Source organism: Esox lucius, chromosome 5 (assembly GCF_011004845.1).
Source record: "Esox lucius isolate fEsoLuc1 chromosome 5, fEsoLuc1.pri, whole genome shotgun sequence".
NCBI classification, from domain to species: Eukaryota; Metazoa; Chordata; class Actinopteri; order Esociformes; family Esocidae; genus Esox; species Esox lucius.
The window spans coordinates 19,133,021-19,154,138 of NC_047573.1; the positions used below are offsets into that span (position 1 = coordinate 19,133,021).

General features: G+C 43.0%; 1 protein-coding gene across 3 annotated transcripts in view; it reads right to left on the reverse strand.

Annotated features, from left to right (window-relative positions):
* The window catches only part of ttyh2 (tweety family member 2), a 62,009-nt gene that overhangs the window by 38,095 nt on the left and 2,796 nt on the right, over window positions 1-21,118 (reverse strand). For all 3 annotated transcript variants that reach the window (XM_034292286.1, XM_034292287.1, XM_029120028.2), the window contains exon 2: window positions 2,607-2,779. In XM_034292286.1, the coding sequence (XP_034148177.1) occupies window positions 2,607-2,779 (173 nt within the window). The remainder of the gene's footprint in view (window positions 1-2,606; window positions 2,780-21,118) is intronic.

Genomic DNA, 21,118 nt, shown 5'->3' on the forward strand with positions numbered 1-21,118 from the left:
TCTCAAATGATAGCCTACTACCTACAGCAGTGGTCCGCAAACCTCTCCCAGGGACCCCCCAGGCATCCCAATTTTGTTTTTGTTGCCCTGAACTAGCTCACCAGAATCAACTAGTTAAAGGTAAGATAATTACAAGTTGATTCAGAAATACAAGCTTTGGAATAATCTAAGAAATGATATAGCTGGGGGTTCCCAGACGTTTGAGGCCCACTGATCTTACAGTCATCTCCAATGTTATTGGCACACGTAACACAGATAAGCAAAGAATGATGGGTAAAATAAACATAGCTCATGTTGTAATTTTCACAATACAAGTTTATACATTTGAGACATTTTAAATGTTGGTTGATTACTTGAAATTATTACTGAAGAACATACTATTTACAATCATTGATTATCTGTTATCTTGTATCTATTATCTTGTTTATTTCATACAACCTGATGTTTTCTCATCTTTATCAAGGAAGCCAATGGTTTTGAAGGTAACCATTTATTGTGCCCTACAACAGACGTTGTAGTGCAATATATCGGGAATAGGGTGCCTTTGGTGGACACCCTTTTTGTTATTAAAGAAAAAGAGGCTCAGCGAATCAAAATTAGACAAAAGTAACGTTATATTTCCTATTTCAAAGGGGTTGCCTTTCATCTCTTCCAAAACTTTTGTGAAAGTCTTTCTGAAAGAAAGTAGTAATTATGTGTTAAATTGTTTTGCAAGCACAATTGTGTTATTTATCCCTGGTTTAAATATGCGGGGAGCCAAGAACTTAAAGAACTTAAAGGCTCTTGAGTTTTTGGCTTGCACGCACCAAAATAAAATAATTACAATTGAGAGTGGTACATTTGATTCATTCTCCATTTTAGGCAACAGGCCTAAATAATGCAGTCAAATGTAGTGAAGATATAAGCATCATTTAACTAAGTTTCTTCTAACTGAAAATCTGTTGTTTGGACATGGCATAGAAACATATCGTAGTAGAGGAATCACTGAGCTAATGTGTCAGGCCAGACACTCATTAGTCAACAGTTAGGGTTATAATTGTGGTTCAAATAGTCTGCTGCAGAGCAGTTTAGCCTAGCATAGAGTCAGTGATTCATGACGGAGTCACTGCTTTGCCAACTGCAATGAACTGAAAGGATTAACTATATGGAGTGGCTGCTCTAATTTAGAAACTCTATGGCAGGCAACGTTAGGCTATGTTACTGCAACCCAACCATAAAAATTACAGTGTCAAATGTAGCTACATCATTGTGTTAAAATGGTGGGTAAGAACAAAACTGGAACAGTGGAGGTTCATCCACAGGTACTATATCAGAAATGGTAAGAGAGTGTAGCAGCACCTAGCATGGTGAAGAGACTATAGACACATGCAGAAAATTTGAAAGTAAAGCAGCCACAGCCTTAATATTGTCAGTGTTTATAGCGATCACAATACCCCACTTAAACCTACAATGAGGTTTGTGTCTATGTTTGTGTGTGTCTGTCAGAATCTTTCTTACTGTGTGTGTGTATAACTCAATAAGCAGTAGGCTATGATGACTGTCACAAGATGGAAGATTTAATCAGGGCACTGTGAGGATGACTCTGTCCTCTACTATTGACTAAAAATAATAGGAATCATAATCCCCCTAAAACCTAGCGGAAACATGAGTGTGGCTCTTTGCATTATTCCACCATTCATTTTTTCCACAGGGGATTTTTAAATTTCAAATAAGGTCTGTGTCTCCATTCAGCTAACCCTGCCTCAGTGTTATGATACTTGTGCAAATCTCATCAGGACAAAGTGATGTTTGTTAACATATTTGCATCAATTATCTCTACAAAAACAATTGTTGGGTAAATATTGGTGAAGATATTGATAAAGGTTCCCTTGTCCTATAGATATTTATACAGTTATGAAAACGCAGAGGCAGCATGAACACACATGAAACACAGACCTTATTTAAAGCAGGCAAAGTCCCATATGGAAGAAATGAGTGGTGAAATACCACAGAGCCTCACTCAAGTTTTCCCACCTAGGTTTTAAGGGGATTATGACACATTGACTCAGATTGACGAATGGCACAAACGGCATAGAGAAAAGTCCTGTTGTTAAGCAAATTCAAGCTAGGCTCTTTGTCGTCAATCAAAGAGAATCCACTGAGCATATGCCATTTAACTTTTCTTGATGTACTATAATAATAAATAAATGATGTTGGGAAAGCAGAGGGCTGAATGCATTCATAATGTTTACTTTCAACAGCTAACTCTACAAAACGTATGCCGACTTCTTTCTTGTCTTACACCTTCAATCCATCTTTACCCTGTGAACATTAGGACCAGTGCCTTGTTTTTGGGAGCACCGCCCTTGTCCAGTAACAGACTTCCGTCACAGAGGAGACTGTTCCGTCACAGAGGAGACTGTTCCGTCACAGAGGAGACTGTTCCGTCACAGAGGAGACTGTTCCGTCACAGAGGAGACTGTTCCGTCACAGAGGAGACTGTTCCGTCACAGAGGAGACTGTTCCGTCACAGAGGAGACTGTTCCGTCACAGAGGAGACTGTTCCGTCACAGAGGAGACTGTTCAGATAATTGATCAATTAGTAATTGCAAAAAAGTCCTGCTCACCAGCTGATGAGGCCGGCAGCCACGGCAGACCAGGTGACACAGCATGAATTGGGCCTCTTACTCTCCTCCTCCTCGTCTTTCCGACAGCAGCACAGGCAGCTCAGGTAGATGGCCAGGCAGAGGAGGTTCACGCCCAGTCCTGCGGCCGCCACACAGCCCAGGAAGATCAACGACTACCGGGAGACATGGACAGAGAGACTTCGTAAGATGGAGAAAAACAGAGACAGAGGCGCGCGGAGGGTGGGGGGGTGGACTGGGCGAAAGGGGGGGTGGGGGGGTGAAAGTGGGGATGGAGGAGAGATAGAAAGAGATGAAATAACTGAAGGACTGCTGTCATGTCAAGGACAGGGTGCGTGGTTGGTATCCCCGACATAGATAGGGACTCGGCATGCAAATTCAGCTGACACAGATCATTTAGATTTAATAACTTTTAGCATTTGTTTATTATTGAAGCATTGAGATTGGAGAGAGAAGGAGGAGAATAGCAAAGTATACTGTAATGGCACACCATTCCACAGTGTGAATTATGAATACATGTGGAGAGGATCCCAATGAGGTGTAAAAGAATGATAGATTTATTCATGTGCCTGTGACAGGAGAGAAGAGCATCCATTTATCTTTTTTCGGTTGTGGAGCAGGTGTTCCCTCCTACCCATGTCCTATTCCTTCCCTATCAATCCCTCAGAGAGAGGTGCAGGGACAGGATTAACTATCCGGACAGCAAACCAATGGGACAGGATTATCTACACAGACAGCAAACCAATGGGACAAGATTACCTACCCAGAAAGCCAACCAAGACAGATGCTTCTCTATTTTTGCCGGACCGTGTAAGCGGAGACGGCCAAGAGAATGTCTCTTATTGAGTGAGTGACTACCTGTTGTTAAATAGCGTAGTGGTTGGAGACACGGGATGCCATGGAGGCGACCAGCGTACACAATTAACCCCCGCTAATTGCCAAATGCGGGTAGATTTTACGTATTTTTACTAATATTAAAAATACAGATTTATGATGTTATTGTTGATAATTTACTTTTTCTCAGTAGCTTTGGAGAGGGATTGTGTCATAAATCTGGGAGGCAATTCATGACGTTTTAGACAATGGTTATGAATGGTTCGGGAATGATTTGAGCAACACAACGAGTTCAAGGTGTTGACTTGGCCTCCAAATTCCCCAGACATTAATCCAATCGAGAGTCTGTGGGTTGTGCTGGACTAACAAGTCCGATCCATGGAGGCCCCACCTCGCAACTTACAGGACTTAAAGGATCTGCTGCTAACGTCTTGGTGACAGATACCACAGTACACCTCAGAGGTCTAATGGAGTCCATGCGTTGATGGGTCAGGGCTGTTTTGGCAGCAAACGGGGGACCTTCACAATATTAGGCAGGTGGTCATAATGTTATGGCTGATCAGTGTATATTGATAGTTAATGTTTCAATGCAATGTACAAATGAAAGAAAAACTAACGTTGTTTTGCCATGAAAAGAAACAGCTTTGGCTGTGTAAAGTTCATCTTCGGTCTCACTAGAAATTACTCAATTCTTATGACTATTCCAAGTAGTAGGTTAGTAGATACTAGTAAGCCTATTACTGGCTAATAAGCTGTTAAAACGACCAGTGGCAAAAGCCATCCAGTTCATAGATGCTATTTGTTTTATATTTTTTAACTGGACTCTGTTCTCAATCGGTTTATCTGGGACAATAAAACACATAGTATATTGAAGGATTCTCTCTCAAATTTTATATTTTCATACTGGTTTGTAAATATTTTTGCGTCTACATTTTGTCTTATTGACAGCCCAGAATTGTCTCGCTGGCTTAGAATAGAAATGGGATGGGCAACCTGGATGGTAGTGGGGGCCAAAGAATTTATGTATTGGTCATCAGGGGTCCGCAGATTAACTTGAAACACACACACACACACATCCATGTATCATATGTAATTATTAACAAATGCATTAAAAGTACACTAGGTCTGATGATAGTTAAAGTATATCTGGGCAATTTTTAAATATTGATCAACATGCCGTTTTCCTTCTCTGCTCATCTCTCGCGGGACTCAGTGTGTTTGCTGCAGAGTTATTAAACGTGTTAACCCTTTCAATGCTACAGGTTTTTTGGCTCTTTTCACTACTTTTATATTTTGGCTTGTACAGAGACTTCTGTAATAGGTATCATCAAGTGTTTTATGGGTCAAACATGAGAAAACTCTCAGCTACATTTAGAAAGACATCACAACAGCTTTCGGAGACCCTGAAATTACTGTTTTATATGCAAACACGGAAAAATGATTTCAAGTCTATTTCATGTTTTGTTTCCCACACATATTTTGGTTCCAATACTAACTTTACAACAAATTTAAGGTAAAAAATGATTTCTAAATTCATCTGAGGGCCGCACAAAAGAGGGGGTGGGGGCTGCATGCGGCCCGGGGGCCTCCAGTTGCCCATGCCTGCCCTAGGCTGTTGGCAGTGTTCACGCCCCATGTCTGCCATGAGAAGTCCCTTCATAGTCACAAGAGCAATCACACATAAGACAATCCACATTTGGAAGCCAATTAAGGCTCATATTGACCTTAGACCAATGTCATTCATGCTCCTGATTGTGAGGAACCCCTCCTTAGCTTCTTCTAACCTAAATAATGTTTTAATTGCTTGGGAGAGGTGGGGATCTACACCAGTAACGGATGTGTGCCCGATTTAATCAACTCTGGGAAAACAATGACCTCGGCAGGTTCACTACAGCTTTATTTGATTTACATTTCTTAATTATTGCGCTAATAGTGGAGATGGGTATTCCCATTTCATTTATGTTCTCAGACCTTCTCCTTGTTAAAAGATGACTAAGTTTGTCATGTGTGTTCCCTTATATTAATACCCAGTGAAAGATTCAACGACCACTTAAAAGTTCCTAATGACACATACATAAAGTTTATTGATGGAAACACATTTCAATAAGATCTTTCTCTGACATAAGAATTTCTCAGGGTGCAACTAACTATGACACGTGAGAATTTTTTTTAAAATAAGGATTAACTGTTTCAAAATATTTTACCTCCATTAAAGGTTAAAGGTCTCATTTTGAGACCAATCTTTTCTACACTTCTTTACCAAGGGTTCAAATATATCTTGAGAGCAACGTGCACAGAGCGAAAGCATGGTGTTTCCCCAAGACCCCCAGGTACTCTCATATTGACAAAGAGGTTATAAAGATGCAGAAATGTAGCACATCTGTTTTACATTGTTACATTCACATTTAAATAATTCAGCAGCTCTTATATAGAGTGACTTGCAGTAGTGTGTGTGTGTACATCACTGTGGGTAGATATGTTGGTCAGTGGGTGCAAAACATTAGTGCACCAGGCTTGTTTCGCGAGTACAGCCAGGGGCTTACATTTGTGAGGGGCAGGTGGGAGGTCATGAGCCCAAAATATTACAGAAAGGTCAATCTGACATCCTTGGAAAAGAATGAAAAGCACAGGACCCACAAACCCCTGCACCATGTAACACAAAACTACCACTTTGAAAACAGTGCCCTTCCAGCAACGTGCAAAGCAGTAGTGCAAATACTGAATAATACACAGCAAAAAGGGACTTTCAGAACCGCGTCAGGGGGTGCTAAGGCAATCACAGGGGTGGCTACTTCCCGAGGCTATGATACCCCTTCCCAGTATGAAACATTTATGTCTTTCAAGGGAGGACAGGGGTGGCTAATATTTTCCATTATAAAAGTGACAATAATGGATACAGGACTAGAATTACAATTAGAATTACAATAACATTAGTTACTATTCAATAATAATAACAATTCTTCCTCTTTTATTTTGTTGCTACATCTTACTAAATGTTATCAGTGGCAGTAGATAAATACAGGTGCCAATTATAAGCTGTGCATGGTGAAGTATGTACAATTACTCAAAATAATACGAATAATACTCAACGGGTAGAAAAATGGTTAACCTAAAAAATGCACAGAAAGAAGACTGGTGGAAAATACAAGAATGGCGGACTGTTTGCGTTACCCTCACGGAGGTCACCTGTCGGTTTGGGTCTGTATGCTGTAATGATGTCACCTATTCTGTTGTACTTGAGGTCCATAGAGAAAGACAGCTCAACCAGAATGCTTTAACAGATAGAGCATGTACATACCAAGTCAACTGAACTGATTCCTGACGGAGCTGTATAGCGACTAGTTTGGGCAGACTGGAGCTCCCATCTCTCAGCACCAAAAGAATACCCGGAATCAGGGCCAGTTCTAACCGCTAGGGGTCTCATGACCACTAGGGAGTGATAGCAAAATTCTATTTGGGGCCCCCTCTTCTAAGGGCCCCCAAAAGGCTGCCCATAATTTACACATTACAGCCATGATTGCCGACGGCATACTAGGCTACTTGTGGTAATTCCTCCCAGCTACTCCACCCCTCCATCTGGGGAGAAGTGAGAGATGCGGGCATGCCTCATGTTCCACTTCACAGCTACATGCCTCTCCTGAATGGGGGGTGGGTAGGCGGAAATGGGGCTCATCTGTTGAAATCAATATCCAGCTATAAACCAGGGTGTGTCCAAAATGGCATCCTGTTCCCAGTGTAGTGCACTTATTTTGACCAAGGTATTGTTCCAAATGAATGCATTTAAAAGGGAACAGGGTGGCGTTTGGGACACAGACATGGAGAAAGTGAACAGATGGAGTAAACTAAATCAAGATCACAGGACGGAGGTTAGGAACCTCAGGCAGGACCAGCATCATGTTCGATGATGTAGGTGTTACAGAAACAGTATGAATGTAGCACAGAGGTTTACGTATTGGTTTGAGTGATCCAGGTCTTTGTGTATTTGTCCAGACCTGGGGCCTGATTTATCAAGCATGCGTACACACAAATCTGTGTAAACAATGTGTGATCATTTCTAAGCAGAGTGTGGGATTCATCAATACAAAGGTTTGCTTGATAGTGTTCGGAAATTGGAAAATTACGCAAAGCAATAGTGCCAAGTAGTGCAATTAGGGAACTTATTTTTTTAAATATCCCTGCAACGTTCTTAAATGGCAGGCCAAATTTATGTATTTTAACCACTTCAGTTCATTTGTTGCCACCAACAACACAAAGTACAGTCACTTTTTAAATTAGAGCAGCACTGAGAAGAACATTTTAACTGCGCAATTGACAATGAATGATTTGCGGCATAACACAACGCCTTTGGTTTCAATAATATTTTTAAAAAATTGTGTTTAGAATGGAGGTTACTTTTTGGTTTTAGGCATTACCATTTGGGTTTCGGATTAGGCTATTATGCTTAGGTTAAGTTTAGGACTAAAGGTTAGGCTATTGACGTTAGGGTTAGATTAAGTTTAGGTTTCCGAGGTGTGTGTACAGTGGTGTATTCAGACGGAATGACAGATGTCCCTGTGTGAGGGAACGATAGTGAGGGAAGGGATACCAAGTGCTGCTAGTCAAAGGCCGACAGGCGGGACATGAGGGGAAGGAGGGGGAGGCTGAGGTCTACTGTATAACTGAGGTGAGGTCATTGAACGAGCACATGGGCAGTTGGGGGGGGGGGGGGGGATTAAAGACAAATGCATCGTTGCCACCAGTACAGAAACCATTTAGTAAGATGGGAGCCGAGGAGAGATGGGGAACAGAGCCCCAGTAACCTTCGCCGCCCCCCCCCGTTGCCATGGCAACAGCCAGGTTTGTTGGTTGTCCTTTTGCCTCCGCCGAGGGAGGACTGAGGATGAGTGAAAAGGGGAATTATTGCAGCCTATTTGAATTAGGTAGCATGTGACAGGCGGACCGCTGAAACTATGCAGACAGGATCTTGTGATTCCTCCAAAGTAACCAGGGAGGTTAAGATGGAGGTTGGAACGAATAGAGCCATGTGGTGGAAGTGAGACAGTTTATGCAAAGATTGACCGAAGAGCTAAAAGACAAAGAATTAATAAACGAACATTATTATGAGTGTGGGTCCCGCTCTTGAAGGTGCTCGTGTTTTTTTACACAGAAAAATCTCTCTCGCATGTAAGAAATAAAAGTGGGGGGATGCAATAATAATGGCAAATGAATAATGGATCACCCTAGACACACAAACACCTACACACACACCTATACACACACTAAACCACCACACAAAACCTCTGAGTACCATCATTAAAAATTGCTTCAGACTTTTCCCTGAAACACCATTTATCAATTGCTGTCCCAGAATGCACATCATTATTCATAAAAAGATGCAATTACAGACTGAGAAGATCATTTTACTGAAACGTGCTACGATTCACCCATCATTTGTTACTGGTTTTACAGCAGAAGTGAATGCAGTTTAGCGACAGCGGGTTGACTGCAGAGATTAGAGCTCCCAATTCCACTGAACTAAACCCGACAACTACATCCTCCACTCAATTTCAACCTCACTCCATTTTTCTCCTTTTCTGTTTCTACTTCTAATCCCTTGATTCTTGGGAGAAGGTGGTAGGTAGATCGAGAGGAGAGTGAGGCAAGGAAGGAGACTCGGTTAGACAAGAAGAGCTGTAGAGGGAGAAAAGGGTAGAGAGAGAAGACAGAGGGAGGGAGAGAAGAGGCTAGACATCGGAGTTTTGAGGAAGTGGAAGAAGACTTATATAGCCAATTACAGTATCTGTGTTGTCGCAGACAACATGACACTTGGGAGCCAATGAAGTTCATTCATCCTTGTTCATCGTTCAATTTTTTATTTTACCAGGTAAGTATGACTAAAAACACATTCCCATATTTAGCAACAGCCCATGAGTAATGGCTTGTCCTTGTAGTCCTGGCTACAACTGCATTTTCAGCCGTCCATCACACATCTCTATGAATAGCCTCAGCCACTTACAGGCTCCGGCAAGACTAAAGCAGGCTGGCCCTAACTATTCCCCAAGGGAGCATGGGGCTTCCGAGACAAAAGGGGCAGCAGAATGCACTGCTAACAGCCCAGGGAAAGAAATATCCCAGAAGGCAACGGGTTAGTGATTTACATTACAACCATGCTCACAGTTCAGCCTAAAGGCAGACTGATGGTGGATATTTGGAGACTGGCATGTCTGTGATGATGTGAGAAAAGCCCAAAGTAGGATCAAGGTAGCCTAGGTCAGGTCACAGCCAAACATTCAGGCATTTGCAGACTAACAGCAGAACATCACAAAACTGAGTTCCTCCCAAACAAAAGTAACACCTTCAGAGAAACGGAGAATTGTTCAAATTTGATGAGGAGAACTAAACAGCTACATTAAACATGCTAGTGACATACGTCAGTGGGGAACAGCAAAGTGAGAAAACATGTCAGTCAGTAAGTTCTGGGACTTCATCTTAACAGCATTACATCACGCAAAGACTCAGCATACCAGGCTGGGTAGATGTGATGTAAACCCAAGGCCGTGCTCTGCTTGCACTTTGGTGTGTGTCTGTACAGAATTGCTGTAACAGGTGGTGAACAGCTGTGTGTAGGTGGATGGAGGCCAGTCCCTAGGCACTACGCGATCTACTCTGGACAGACACGCACCCATGAGGACAGGGGATGAGCCCAAGTCACTTCAGTGATTTAAAGTAGTAAACAAGTAAGCTTATAAGCTTATGTTGCTCCTACATAGCCAGGGATCAGGAGCCTTTTGATTGCTGTGCGTCGCACAGGGTCGGATAATAATGGAATACATGTTACAGGGATTACATAATCCCATTAGGACTAATAAGTAACTTTAAACAAACTGGAATATAGATTCATTTTGAATAAATGGGTTCAGGATGGTTTTAGGACTAAGGTTTTATCTGCACATAATGTAACATTTAAACATTTAATTACTACTATGACCCCTTAAATTAAAGGAATGACTCTCAGGAATACATTTGTCCTAAGTTACCTTCTAGGATACTCAAGACGTGTTACACATTAGAAGGGACTGTGGCAACATCCCAATATTGCATAATGCATGTTTTTTCCCCCCACACTCAATTATCACCTGATGATCATACATGATGTTTTCATGAACTTCCCAATACCATTTTGTAGCATTTCTGTCTTTACAATCGACCTCAATTAAAATAAAATGGTGTATCTACTTGAAACATTGCACAAAAACTAGCTTGAATGTATACAACAGTCACAAATTGCTAATCAAGCCACTGCTGGCTAACAAGCTTACACATACAGTAAATTGCAGCCACAGTTTTCATAATGAGGGGGTGTGGTAAATGGCCAATATACCATGGCTAAGAGCTTTTCTTAGGCATGATGCACCTCAACGTTGTACCTCAAAGTAAATGGGGCATTGACTTGATACTAGCTAGAATTGTGTGCCGTGTCAGATGCCTTGCGGGCGACAGTGTCAGATACTTTGAGAGTTGAGTCAACGGAATCACAGACTTCATATGGTCAAAGCCCTAACTGACTGCACAAATTATTTGACATGGAAGTGTTAAAGTGTTGAGATTTTATGTTATATTTGGCGTTTGCTTGTATGATATACGAACATATACTAGCAAGCTATAATTAGCTAGCCTAGCCCAGTCTATACCTAGGCAGTTGTCTTGCAATATATGTCCCAGATTTGACAGGTAGGAAATTAAAATATTGACTCGACTCTAATTTGACTCTAATATTGTTGTTCAGGTCAGCAACATCAATTAGCATTCCCCTTCAAGACGAATTGATTAGAGGCTAGCATCTCAGAAGATTGACACCATCTGACTTCTCACCTGCATCTCACATGAAGCACAACAAGAGCCAGTTTGTGTGAATAAACTGTTCTATGAAAATGTCAGAAAACGTTCAATTCCGAAGATTTCGCAATGTTGATGTTGGGCAATGAGAACATAATGAATGTTTCATCCAAGGAGGGCTTGACATACAAAAAAAATACCTTATAATTTAGAAGGCTTATTTGGACAATAAAATATAGTAACTATTGCCTAACTGTCCGTGATTCACGATTCCACGGTTCAAATTCTAAAGAGTTTAATCTAGCTAATAACATGTGGAGAGTACAGTTCTGGAAACAAAACACTGGCAAGTGAAGACACACACAGCCTTAAGGCTGAGGCAGGAAAATTAGGAAATCACAAGGCTGGCAAGATGCATGCCCCCATCTCAAAATGCCAATGAAGCAGTCCGCCCGTGTCTTCCTCCATCCTCCCAGTCTCTGCCTGTTCCACCCTGACGGGGGGGGGGAGTCACACAGCTGGGACACCATTAAGAGCCTGCAGTACCAAGTAGAGCAAGGCAGAAGAGAAGCGAGGAGGGCAGAGTAGGGAGGAAGAGGAGCGAGGAGGGCAGAGCGGGGAGGAAGAGGAGCGAGGAGGGCAGAAGAGAAGACAGAGCAGAGTAGGGAGGAAGAGGAGCGAGGAGGGCAGAGTAGGGAGGAAGAGGAGCGAGGAGGGCAGAGTAGGGCGGAAGAGGAGCGAGGAGGGCAGAGTAGGGAGGAAGAGAGGGCCGCATACTGAGCCATGTGTAATGGATGAGAAATGAAGGGGATGGGATGAAAAGGGAGAAATACACAGAACCTTTGTGAATACATCACAATAGCCTGCATTGTTTTGCTCATCCCTTACCAGTGCAGGCTTAATTAGTTGTCATGGTGTAGACAGGACGCCTATGCTGCAAACCCATGTACATATGCGAACATCGCTGCATGCATTTTACATCTAACAGCAACCCTAACATCAACCAAACCGTTAACCTCACACCAAAATACAACCGCACATTAACAAACATATTCTAGATTTACTTTCTGCTGAAATTTCCTATGCAATTATATCAATTATTATTCCCACAACCACAGCTTCTCTCTGGGGGTGTACTAGGTGGTGTGATGGGGTGAGACCGAGCGCGAGGAGGAGCAGTAGACTGTTACTGAAGCCTAGCAATCATTTAACTGTCCGGACGTGCCGGATCTTCTCTACCGGGGCATAGTAATGCAGGCTGTTTGCAACCACCACGAGAATTCACCGATTCTCTTAACCCACCTGCCATTCCGTAAACCCCCGACACACCCCAGGGGCTTTGGAGAGGTCAGAGTGTAACTCAATCACACAAAGAACTTCCCATCCCCCACCCCAATCCCCCCCGTCCCCCCCCCTCACCCCACAGCCGCTCCTGCCCTACCGTTTAAAGCAGGCCTCTATTGTTTTGCTGGATAAGAATCCACTGGCTTGGTGCATTAACCATTTGTCCTGTTGTCCTAGTTCACCAAACAGAGAAGGTGCCGTGCTTGTTTAAACACTCTCACATGTCATGAAGCCTGGTCTTGATAAGAGAAGAACCACTATGTTTCTGCTTTGCTATGGAGAACACACAGTAGTAATGGGACAAACACCAACATGGACAAGAAAGGACTAAAAGGAGTCTGGATCACACTGCCACTAATATTCCATTTGCTTTGATCAAAGCCTTTTTGAACGTCACAAAAGAACTGTCAACCTTCACGCTTACATAACATAACACGGTCCCGAGCAGCATTGAGCTATTACTGTAACTATACTGCAACTGCATTCTCCCAGATCCATGTCTGCCGGAATGGGACCGACGTGAACATTCATATCCTTGGACCTGGGAACAGACAGAAGGACACTCAGCCCATGTGAGCAGAACACAGACTCAGCCATCACAGCCCTGGAAATGCACTTCAGCACATTTAGACTACAACAGTGGTCATGACAATTTAACTGGAAAATACAGAACTAAAATATATAACGTGTAAATACAATTTTCTATTCACGCTAACCAGGTGGAAACGTCTCTGGGCCAGAGGTATTCTGTAAGACCCCCCACATCCACATGCACTGTATGGTCCGTCCCCTGACCCGGAAGGCGCATAAACACACTGACAACGTTGTTTACCGGGCAACTAACAGAAGCACTCTGTCAAAGATGTGCTGTTGATAGGCTCTCTTTTTTTTTAGGTGCCAGTGTGAGATGTTTTTAGTTGCTTCCCAAGCACCAAACAGTTTTTTTCTGATTCTGTTTATGGAGCCAGAAGTACTTCAGAGGCAAACTTCCTACACCACAGGTCAGTCCACTCCAGTTCACATTGAGCAAGACATCGTCTTCAGGACTCAGCAGCCGCAGGGAGTATCTGTCGGAGGCGTCCCACGTTACCTCAGAAGGTGATGTTTTCACCTGTTCACACTATAAAAATGGATGACCTGGCAAATGGAAATATGGCAACAACTCATTTAAACACTGTTGTGTTTTAAACGGTCTAAGAAGAACCTAGTTAGAACAACTGTATCTGCATGGAGACCGATTGGGGTTAATGACCTCCTGCTGGGCCAGAGAAGGCCAGCTCCTCTATGGCCTGGTGTCTTGCATTTAAAACCACCACTAACAGCAGATGATGTATGAGTCGAAGGATGATCCTTTCAATGATGAGCAGTGTGTCCTCAGGGATTACTTACAGAAGCAGTGAGTGGGGTAAATATGCAGTCTGGAACCTTCACAAATGAGTTGTTTAAATGTGCATAATCTACATGAAGAATCATTTTCATACTTCAGTTCACCATAAAATGTTTGTCCTAAAACATTTTCAAGGACCCGCTTTGGCTTTAAAGTGCCATTTTTACAACCAGTGGCCACAAAATCCCAGAACATACCTTTAATTACTCGTCCATTGATGTTATGCTGCATTTACCCACTGTTGGTTTGTCTCTGAAGCTAAGCAGGGTCAGATGTAGTTATTCCCTGGATCGGAGACTGGATCCTGCTGGAAGTAGAGTTGAGGGGCCAGCAGGGGGCACACTTTACACGTCTAAATGTAAAAACCCCCAGGGCAGTGAAGTGTTCATTGCCCTGCATAGTGTTGTCTTTCAAAGGGAAGTTAAATGGGTCTGATCAATGCAACTGACCATAAAAGCAGGTTTGTTAAACCTGAAATCATTTATCAACACATCTTTGTGCCACCGTGTTTACAGTGGCCAAAAGAAATACAAAACAAATAATTTCAACAAATCATCAGTGGCAAAAGTGAAGGCTTGACAGAAATTGGTGTTCGCTTGTGGCCAGCAGTTTTCATAAAGACATTGTCTACATTTGAGTTTCAGAAACTACAGTACCGTTCGGTCATAAGAATTAGCATGTCAAGATGATTATATATTTCAATTTAGTATAATGACAAATAAAGCTATCTCACACAATAATGTCATCTGAGAGAGAGTGAGAGAGAGAGAAAGAGATCCCAAATCTGCAATGCAGGATGAAAAGATTGATATTGATGCCAACAAAGCAATGGCATATCAAATTTAATGAGAGTGTTGTGACAACACAATGCCATCATCGTAACTGGACATCAGGAAATTGGGAGGGGAGAACATTAGTGTTAAGTATGGCTAAAAAGTTAAATGAATTAAGAAAAGGAGCTGTTTTCCATACAAACTGAACTAATAGTGTTACATCTTGGACTATGCAAACAAATATTATGCATATGGAAGCCCTTCTTACCGTAGCTTCTAACCTCAGGGTGAAGATGAACAGTCTAAGAAAAATAAATGATAAATCAACAAGCATAGCCAGCAATAATGATATGGTCATACTTCAGATGACCCAGGGTAAGGCCTTGACAGAACATTTGGAAGACACAAAGTTCTCTGCATCTGATGAACAGATAACTTAAGCAACCAAAGGGAATCCATTGAAATGCTTGCTCAGCATCTGGCGGACTCATGCTTCATACACACTTGGACAGTTGGATTCTTGAGGAAAGGAAATAAGCAGAAGATATTGAAAGTTGCAAAAGACCATGAAGCGACAAACGGTGTCAGAAACTCTTATTGAACGAAGAGTTTGACATATTCGTTCCACATAGACACTCAATGTCTCTGAAGAGTTGGTGAAAACGACACTGACTTGTCTGCGACCTTATGTGGAGCACAGTGGTAGTTCTGTAAATGTCTGGGAATGCATTTCCACCAACGGTGCAAAGGACTGGTCAAAATGAGTTGGATTATGAATGAGAAGTATAAACCGATTTTAACAGATTATTCATCATGCTGTGTCTTCAGAAAACTGACCCGCAGAAACCTTATCTCTCAGCACGATTCTGATCCTAAACACTCTGCAAACTGATTAAGATTTAGTCAGAGTCGACCACTCAGAGTACTATAGTGGCCACCTCAGAGCCCCAACCAAAAGAAGAATAAAAAAAGGACACACAAAGCAGCCAGTCAAAGCACAGTCAGGAAATTAATAAATCTAAAGAGATCACATGAAGGGGCTCACAAAGATAAGAGAGACCAATGAGTGAGAGAAAAACACACAAGAACTCTCTAATGTCCCATCTACTGTTGCATTTCAACCATGTTCCTTTCAGTCACAGACTCAGTGGTCCTTTCATTTGTATCAAGCTAAAGAAAGAGAGAGATGGGAGAACCACTAATAAGGATGAAGGAGGCAGGGGAAAAAAGAGGAAGACAACAGAAAGGACCGCAGGAAGGGATTGTTCGGAAGAACTCAGGCGAAACGTTGTTGGGAGCCACTGAAGCTGAACATAGTTCCGTAGGAGTCTCAGTAGTCAAAGCCGTTGAGACAGAAAGATCAGAGTGGGAGGGAGTGTGGCGTTTGTGTAAGTGTGTGTATATGGCCTTGATCTAGTAGTGTGCCTGTGCATGATTGAACTATGTCCATTAGGCCCATATCACTCCACGCGGCAATGCCTCAATAATAGCATGTGTGTATATGGTGCTTTGTATAGAAACACTAAGGAAATGTGGCACGCAATCAAGCTGGGAGAGCTAGACCACGTCAGCAGACATCTTTGGTCCAGATGCAATCAGTTCTCCGTCCAGACTGCAGGACTAGGGTTCTGGGACTCTTCACCAAGCCCAGGGGATCAGGACGGGTCAAATTAAATCCATTCCTCTGCTATTATTATTTGGAAGAGGTTATAGACGAAAGTCTGCCTATGTATTCTAGCCCGGTTAAAGCACACTCACAAGACAACATTCACTCTGGTTTAAGCAGGCGTGTTTTCCAGACGTCTCTACTTGTAGCTCTGAACTAGTTCACCTGAATCAGGCAGTCAAGGGCGTGATAATTAGGTGAGAAGTCGGTGGCGTAATAGATCTGTAACACGTCCAACACACATAACAGCCGGGGATCCCGCCGGAGAGTTTGGACCACCGCTACTCTACGGCACCAGGAGCTAATCCGACGGATTTGTCGGAGTCGGGTTATTAACACGGTCGGATAAGGTCACAACATGACGGCTGTCTGCGGTTGCCATACACTGGGCCATGCCCCCTGGGCGTCGCCTACAGTGCCTTCTGGTGGCAGTCAAATCGAGCAGAATCCGTGAGATGAGCAGGCGTGCGCCTAACTGCCAATTGATGTTTAGTTCATGACGCACGGCACGCACGGCCATCATTCCGCCCGCGGTGTCAGCGCGTGCGCTTCCCTAACCCAGAAGGGGCTGACAATGATGACAGCTACGGTTTGAAAGCATGTTTCCACCAATGCAACAACAACCAACAACATCATTATTACAGGGACCCGAGGGACCTCTGAATACACGACTATTCCAATGTGTACCTCGCAAAGCTCGGTACGAAAGTAGTGGACCATGTAGGGAATAGGGTGCCATTTGGGACTCAGAGTACTATTGTCTTGCCCAGCTGACTCAGCATGTTTTGCCTAATACCAGCACTGCAGCCATTGGCTGTCGAGGTGAAGTCAAACAAAGCTGCTGTATCGCCTGTGTTGAGTCATATCCAATGGCAGCGTCTGAGCTCAGTTGTTGACGGCTGACTGGCACGCTAATTCTGTTTTGTGAACTGAAATAATGGAGGGCGGAAAGTCCTACGGACACAATGCTGATTATTTGTACGTTCAAAGTTTAAAATCCATCAAAATCTCAATTCTGATTTTAAGCCGACCCCTCAGATGCTCTGGTGCTGCCACACTGGCCACCTTGTGGGTGGTCAGGGTCAGTTGTCTTGCTCAAAAATACAACATATGTGTTTTCCCTTGCTAGCATACCCAACAAATAAAATATACACTGTAATGGTGCTAACAACTTGTTCATCTTGCCTCAGCTGTGGGCTTCTAGTGGGGACTCAGAGAAGAGGTAGAAACGAGAGCAGTCCTATACGCATCGCCTGAAGGGACGACTTCCGTTGTGAGGGTGGAGACATGAGGATACCATCACTTTAAAAATCACTGCTTTGGTCCAGTTGGCTTTCATAACACGAACAGAAAAAGACACCACTTCCCTGTTCCCTTCAACAAACAGCGTTGGGTCCTAGAACAAAGAAGGAAGTGGATGAATCATATGGACAGAGACCCTTTGACCTGCACTTCTCCCCATAACGAACAGGCGTTTCTCCCTTTCTGACTCCCATACACATACTCCTATCATTTAGAGGACTAGTCTATTCCCACTGAAAATCCTATTTTCCCTAAACCCACTGTTAAATGATCCCAAATGATCTGTTCCTGCTATGTTGATTTACACATGATAATCGTTCACAAAGTACTTTGAATGCAGTGAACTTTTTCAAAGTAACTTAAGGTAAGTTCATTTTAAGGATCGCTTTCAATAGTCGGTAACTCTGTACACTATATTTTCAGTCTAGTTTTAACAAACCAGACACACACATTGAGGCAAGCAGGAAATGTAGTTGGGCCATAAACTAGTGAGAAAGTATTTTGGGTTATGTCCAACTTCTTCCTGTTGTGGTGTTGCGATGCGATGATGAGTACAGAAGATCTCAATGCAGGAAACGCAGTACTCACTGAGCCCAACATGAGTAACACACCTACAGCAAGTGGTCTTTTTCTCCAGACAAGTCTACTTGTAAGAGACAGACAAACGCTATCAAGAATGTATTAGCTCTTGCACAGACACACAACCAAATGTCCAAAAACCCACAACAGACAATATAACAGCCTGTTTTGTCGTAGGAACACATGAGCTATAGACTCCAGGATCATTCATTTCTCAGGTCAGATGACTAAAAGACTGGATCCTTACTTGTGGACAACAACAGCTGTGCCCAAAGCAGGGTAAGAATCTACAGTCTACCAAGAAATTTAAAAAGCCATCTTTTAATAATAGACACACACATTCATTCGTGAATGTATACATTCAGCACATGCACACACACAAAGACACACACACACTCCTACACAAGGCCCTAAGGCCATGACCCTTGCATTCCACTTAATTCTTCTGTGGGATAAAGCCAACCAGCTAACTGTGGGAATTTGCAAACATTGGCTCTACTCAAACTGGCCAATTACAGCTCATTTTGACATGGTCTTGAGTGTGAGCCACACATGTGGAGGGCCACAGAGACAGGCTGTTGATAGATTAATGGCAGCCTTATCTACTAAAAAAGGAGTATAGACTAGAGACAATTGCACTGAGTGTAAGGTAAGGCATGTAAACTTTTGTGATACCACCTTTCCTGATTTGAATTATCATCAAACACTCAGGCTATGTACACCAAAATATTGCATTTGAAATCTAACAATAAATTTAGATTATTAGCTTTTTTCTGAGTGAATTTCTGTACAAATGTCCAAATTAAGCACTTGTTGTTAAATATTGGTTGCGAATCCTTTCTAAGCAATAACTGGCTGTAGTCTGTGACCCACTGACCCCACCAGACACTAGGCATCTTCTTTGGTGATGCTCTGCCAGACTTGCATTGCAGTCTTCATCAGTTGTTGGTTAAGGTCTTTTTGCCCTAAATCTCATATTCATCAGATTATATCTAAATGGCGAAAACAATATGCACAACCAAAAGATGCCAGTCTGTACTTTAACCTCATAGTAATTGTTTGATTTTAAATTCAAACCTTTGGAGTATACAGCTAAAACAAGAAATGCTTCACTGTCCCAATACTTACAGTACATGAGGTACACATTTACAGTGTTTGTGGTTTATCTACATGCAGGGAGATGAGCAGAGCTTTGAGTGCAGAATAGCGCTACAATTTAGTTGTGTAGAGGTGGCTTGGTGTGGTCCGATTATTTCCTGTAGGACTGATGCCAGGTAGCTGAGAGCCAAGGCATGGAGGAAAGACACTGTTCAGGTGGCAAGATCTCACTTGGTGACAATTAACCTCTACTGCCCGCCAACCTTCACGCTCTATCGTTTTAGGAACAGTGGGTGAACGAGGTGGGAGGGGTCAGCAATGATCTCGCATGAAAGCCCCAAAGTCACGTAAGACCTCGATGGACAGCAAGGCAGCCAAGGACCCTTTCTGCATTGAGCAGACACAGACCCACGCGCTCATTCATGAGCTGAGGATGGACTCAGCAGATGACATGTAAAGGCGTGATCGGGATTGACTGGGAAGTCTTCTGTTTTCTCAGCCGTTGTACATCTGCTAGTGTACTTTCTTGGTGATCACTGAGGTCAACCACCGCCTCCACCATTTTGTCTGTGTCCAAGTGATCTTGACTGCATCAAGCCAGCAGCCAGTTAAAAAGAAGTCTGTAATAACAGATACCAATACCATGAGCACAGCTGCTTCTAACCTGCTTCTCAACATCATATCATGTCCATAGACATGAGCATTAGGCTCTAAGGATACATTTAGACACAATATTGGCTTATGGTGGTAGATGGAGTAGTACAGAATAGATGGTAGTAGTACACATCACATTTATGTGCATTTAAGCTGATGTGTGATAAAGTTGATCTAATTTATTAACAGAAAAACGCTGCATGTGGCTATCCTGTCTTATGTTATGGTCTCTCCTTTACAACGTTGTATCTACAGTACTAGAAGCTGTTTCAGCAGTAAAAGTACAGGTGTATTTTTTGAATATGTGCATATTAATATCTGCTGCTAATGTAATATTAGCAGCAGATCCTGTAGGTTGCGAGGTAGAACCTCCATGGATTGAACCGGTATGTCCAGTACATCCCACAGATGCTCGATTGGATTGTGATCTGGGGAATGTGTAGGCCAAGTCAACACCTTGAACTCGTTGTGTTCCTCAAACCATTCCTGAACCTTTTTTGCTTTGTGGCAGGGTGCATTATCCTGCTGAATGAGGCCAATGCCATCAGGGAATAACGTTGCCATGAAAGGGTGCACATGGTCTGCAACAATGCTCAGGTAGGTGGTAAGTGTCAATGTAACATCCACATGAATGGCAGGACCCAAGGTTTCCCAGCAGAACATTGCCCAAAGCATCACACAGCCTTAGCTGGCTTGCCTCCTTCCCATAATGCATCCTGGTGCCATGTGTTCTACAGGCAAGCAACGCACACACACCTGGCCATCCACGTAAAGTAAAAGGAAATGTGATTCATCAGACCAGGCCACCTTCTTCCATTGCTCCGTGGTCCAGTTCGGCTGCTCACGTGCCCATTGTAGGCGCTTTCGGCAGTGGACAGGTGTCAGCATGACTGACTGGCCTGTTGCTATGCAGCCCCATACCCAACAAACTGCGATGCACTGTGTGTTCTGGCACCTTTCTATCAGTACCGGCATTAATTCTTTCAGCAGTTTGAGCTACAGAAGCTCGTCTGTTGGATCAGACCACATGGGCCAGCCTTCG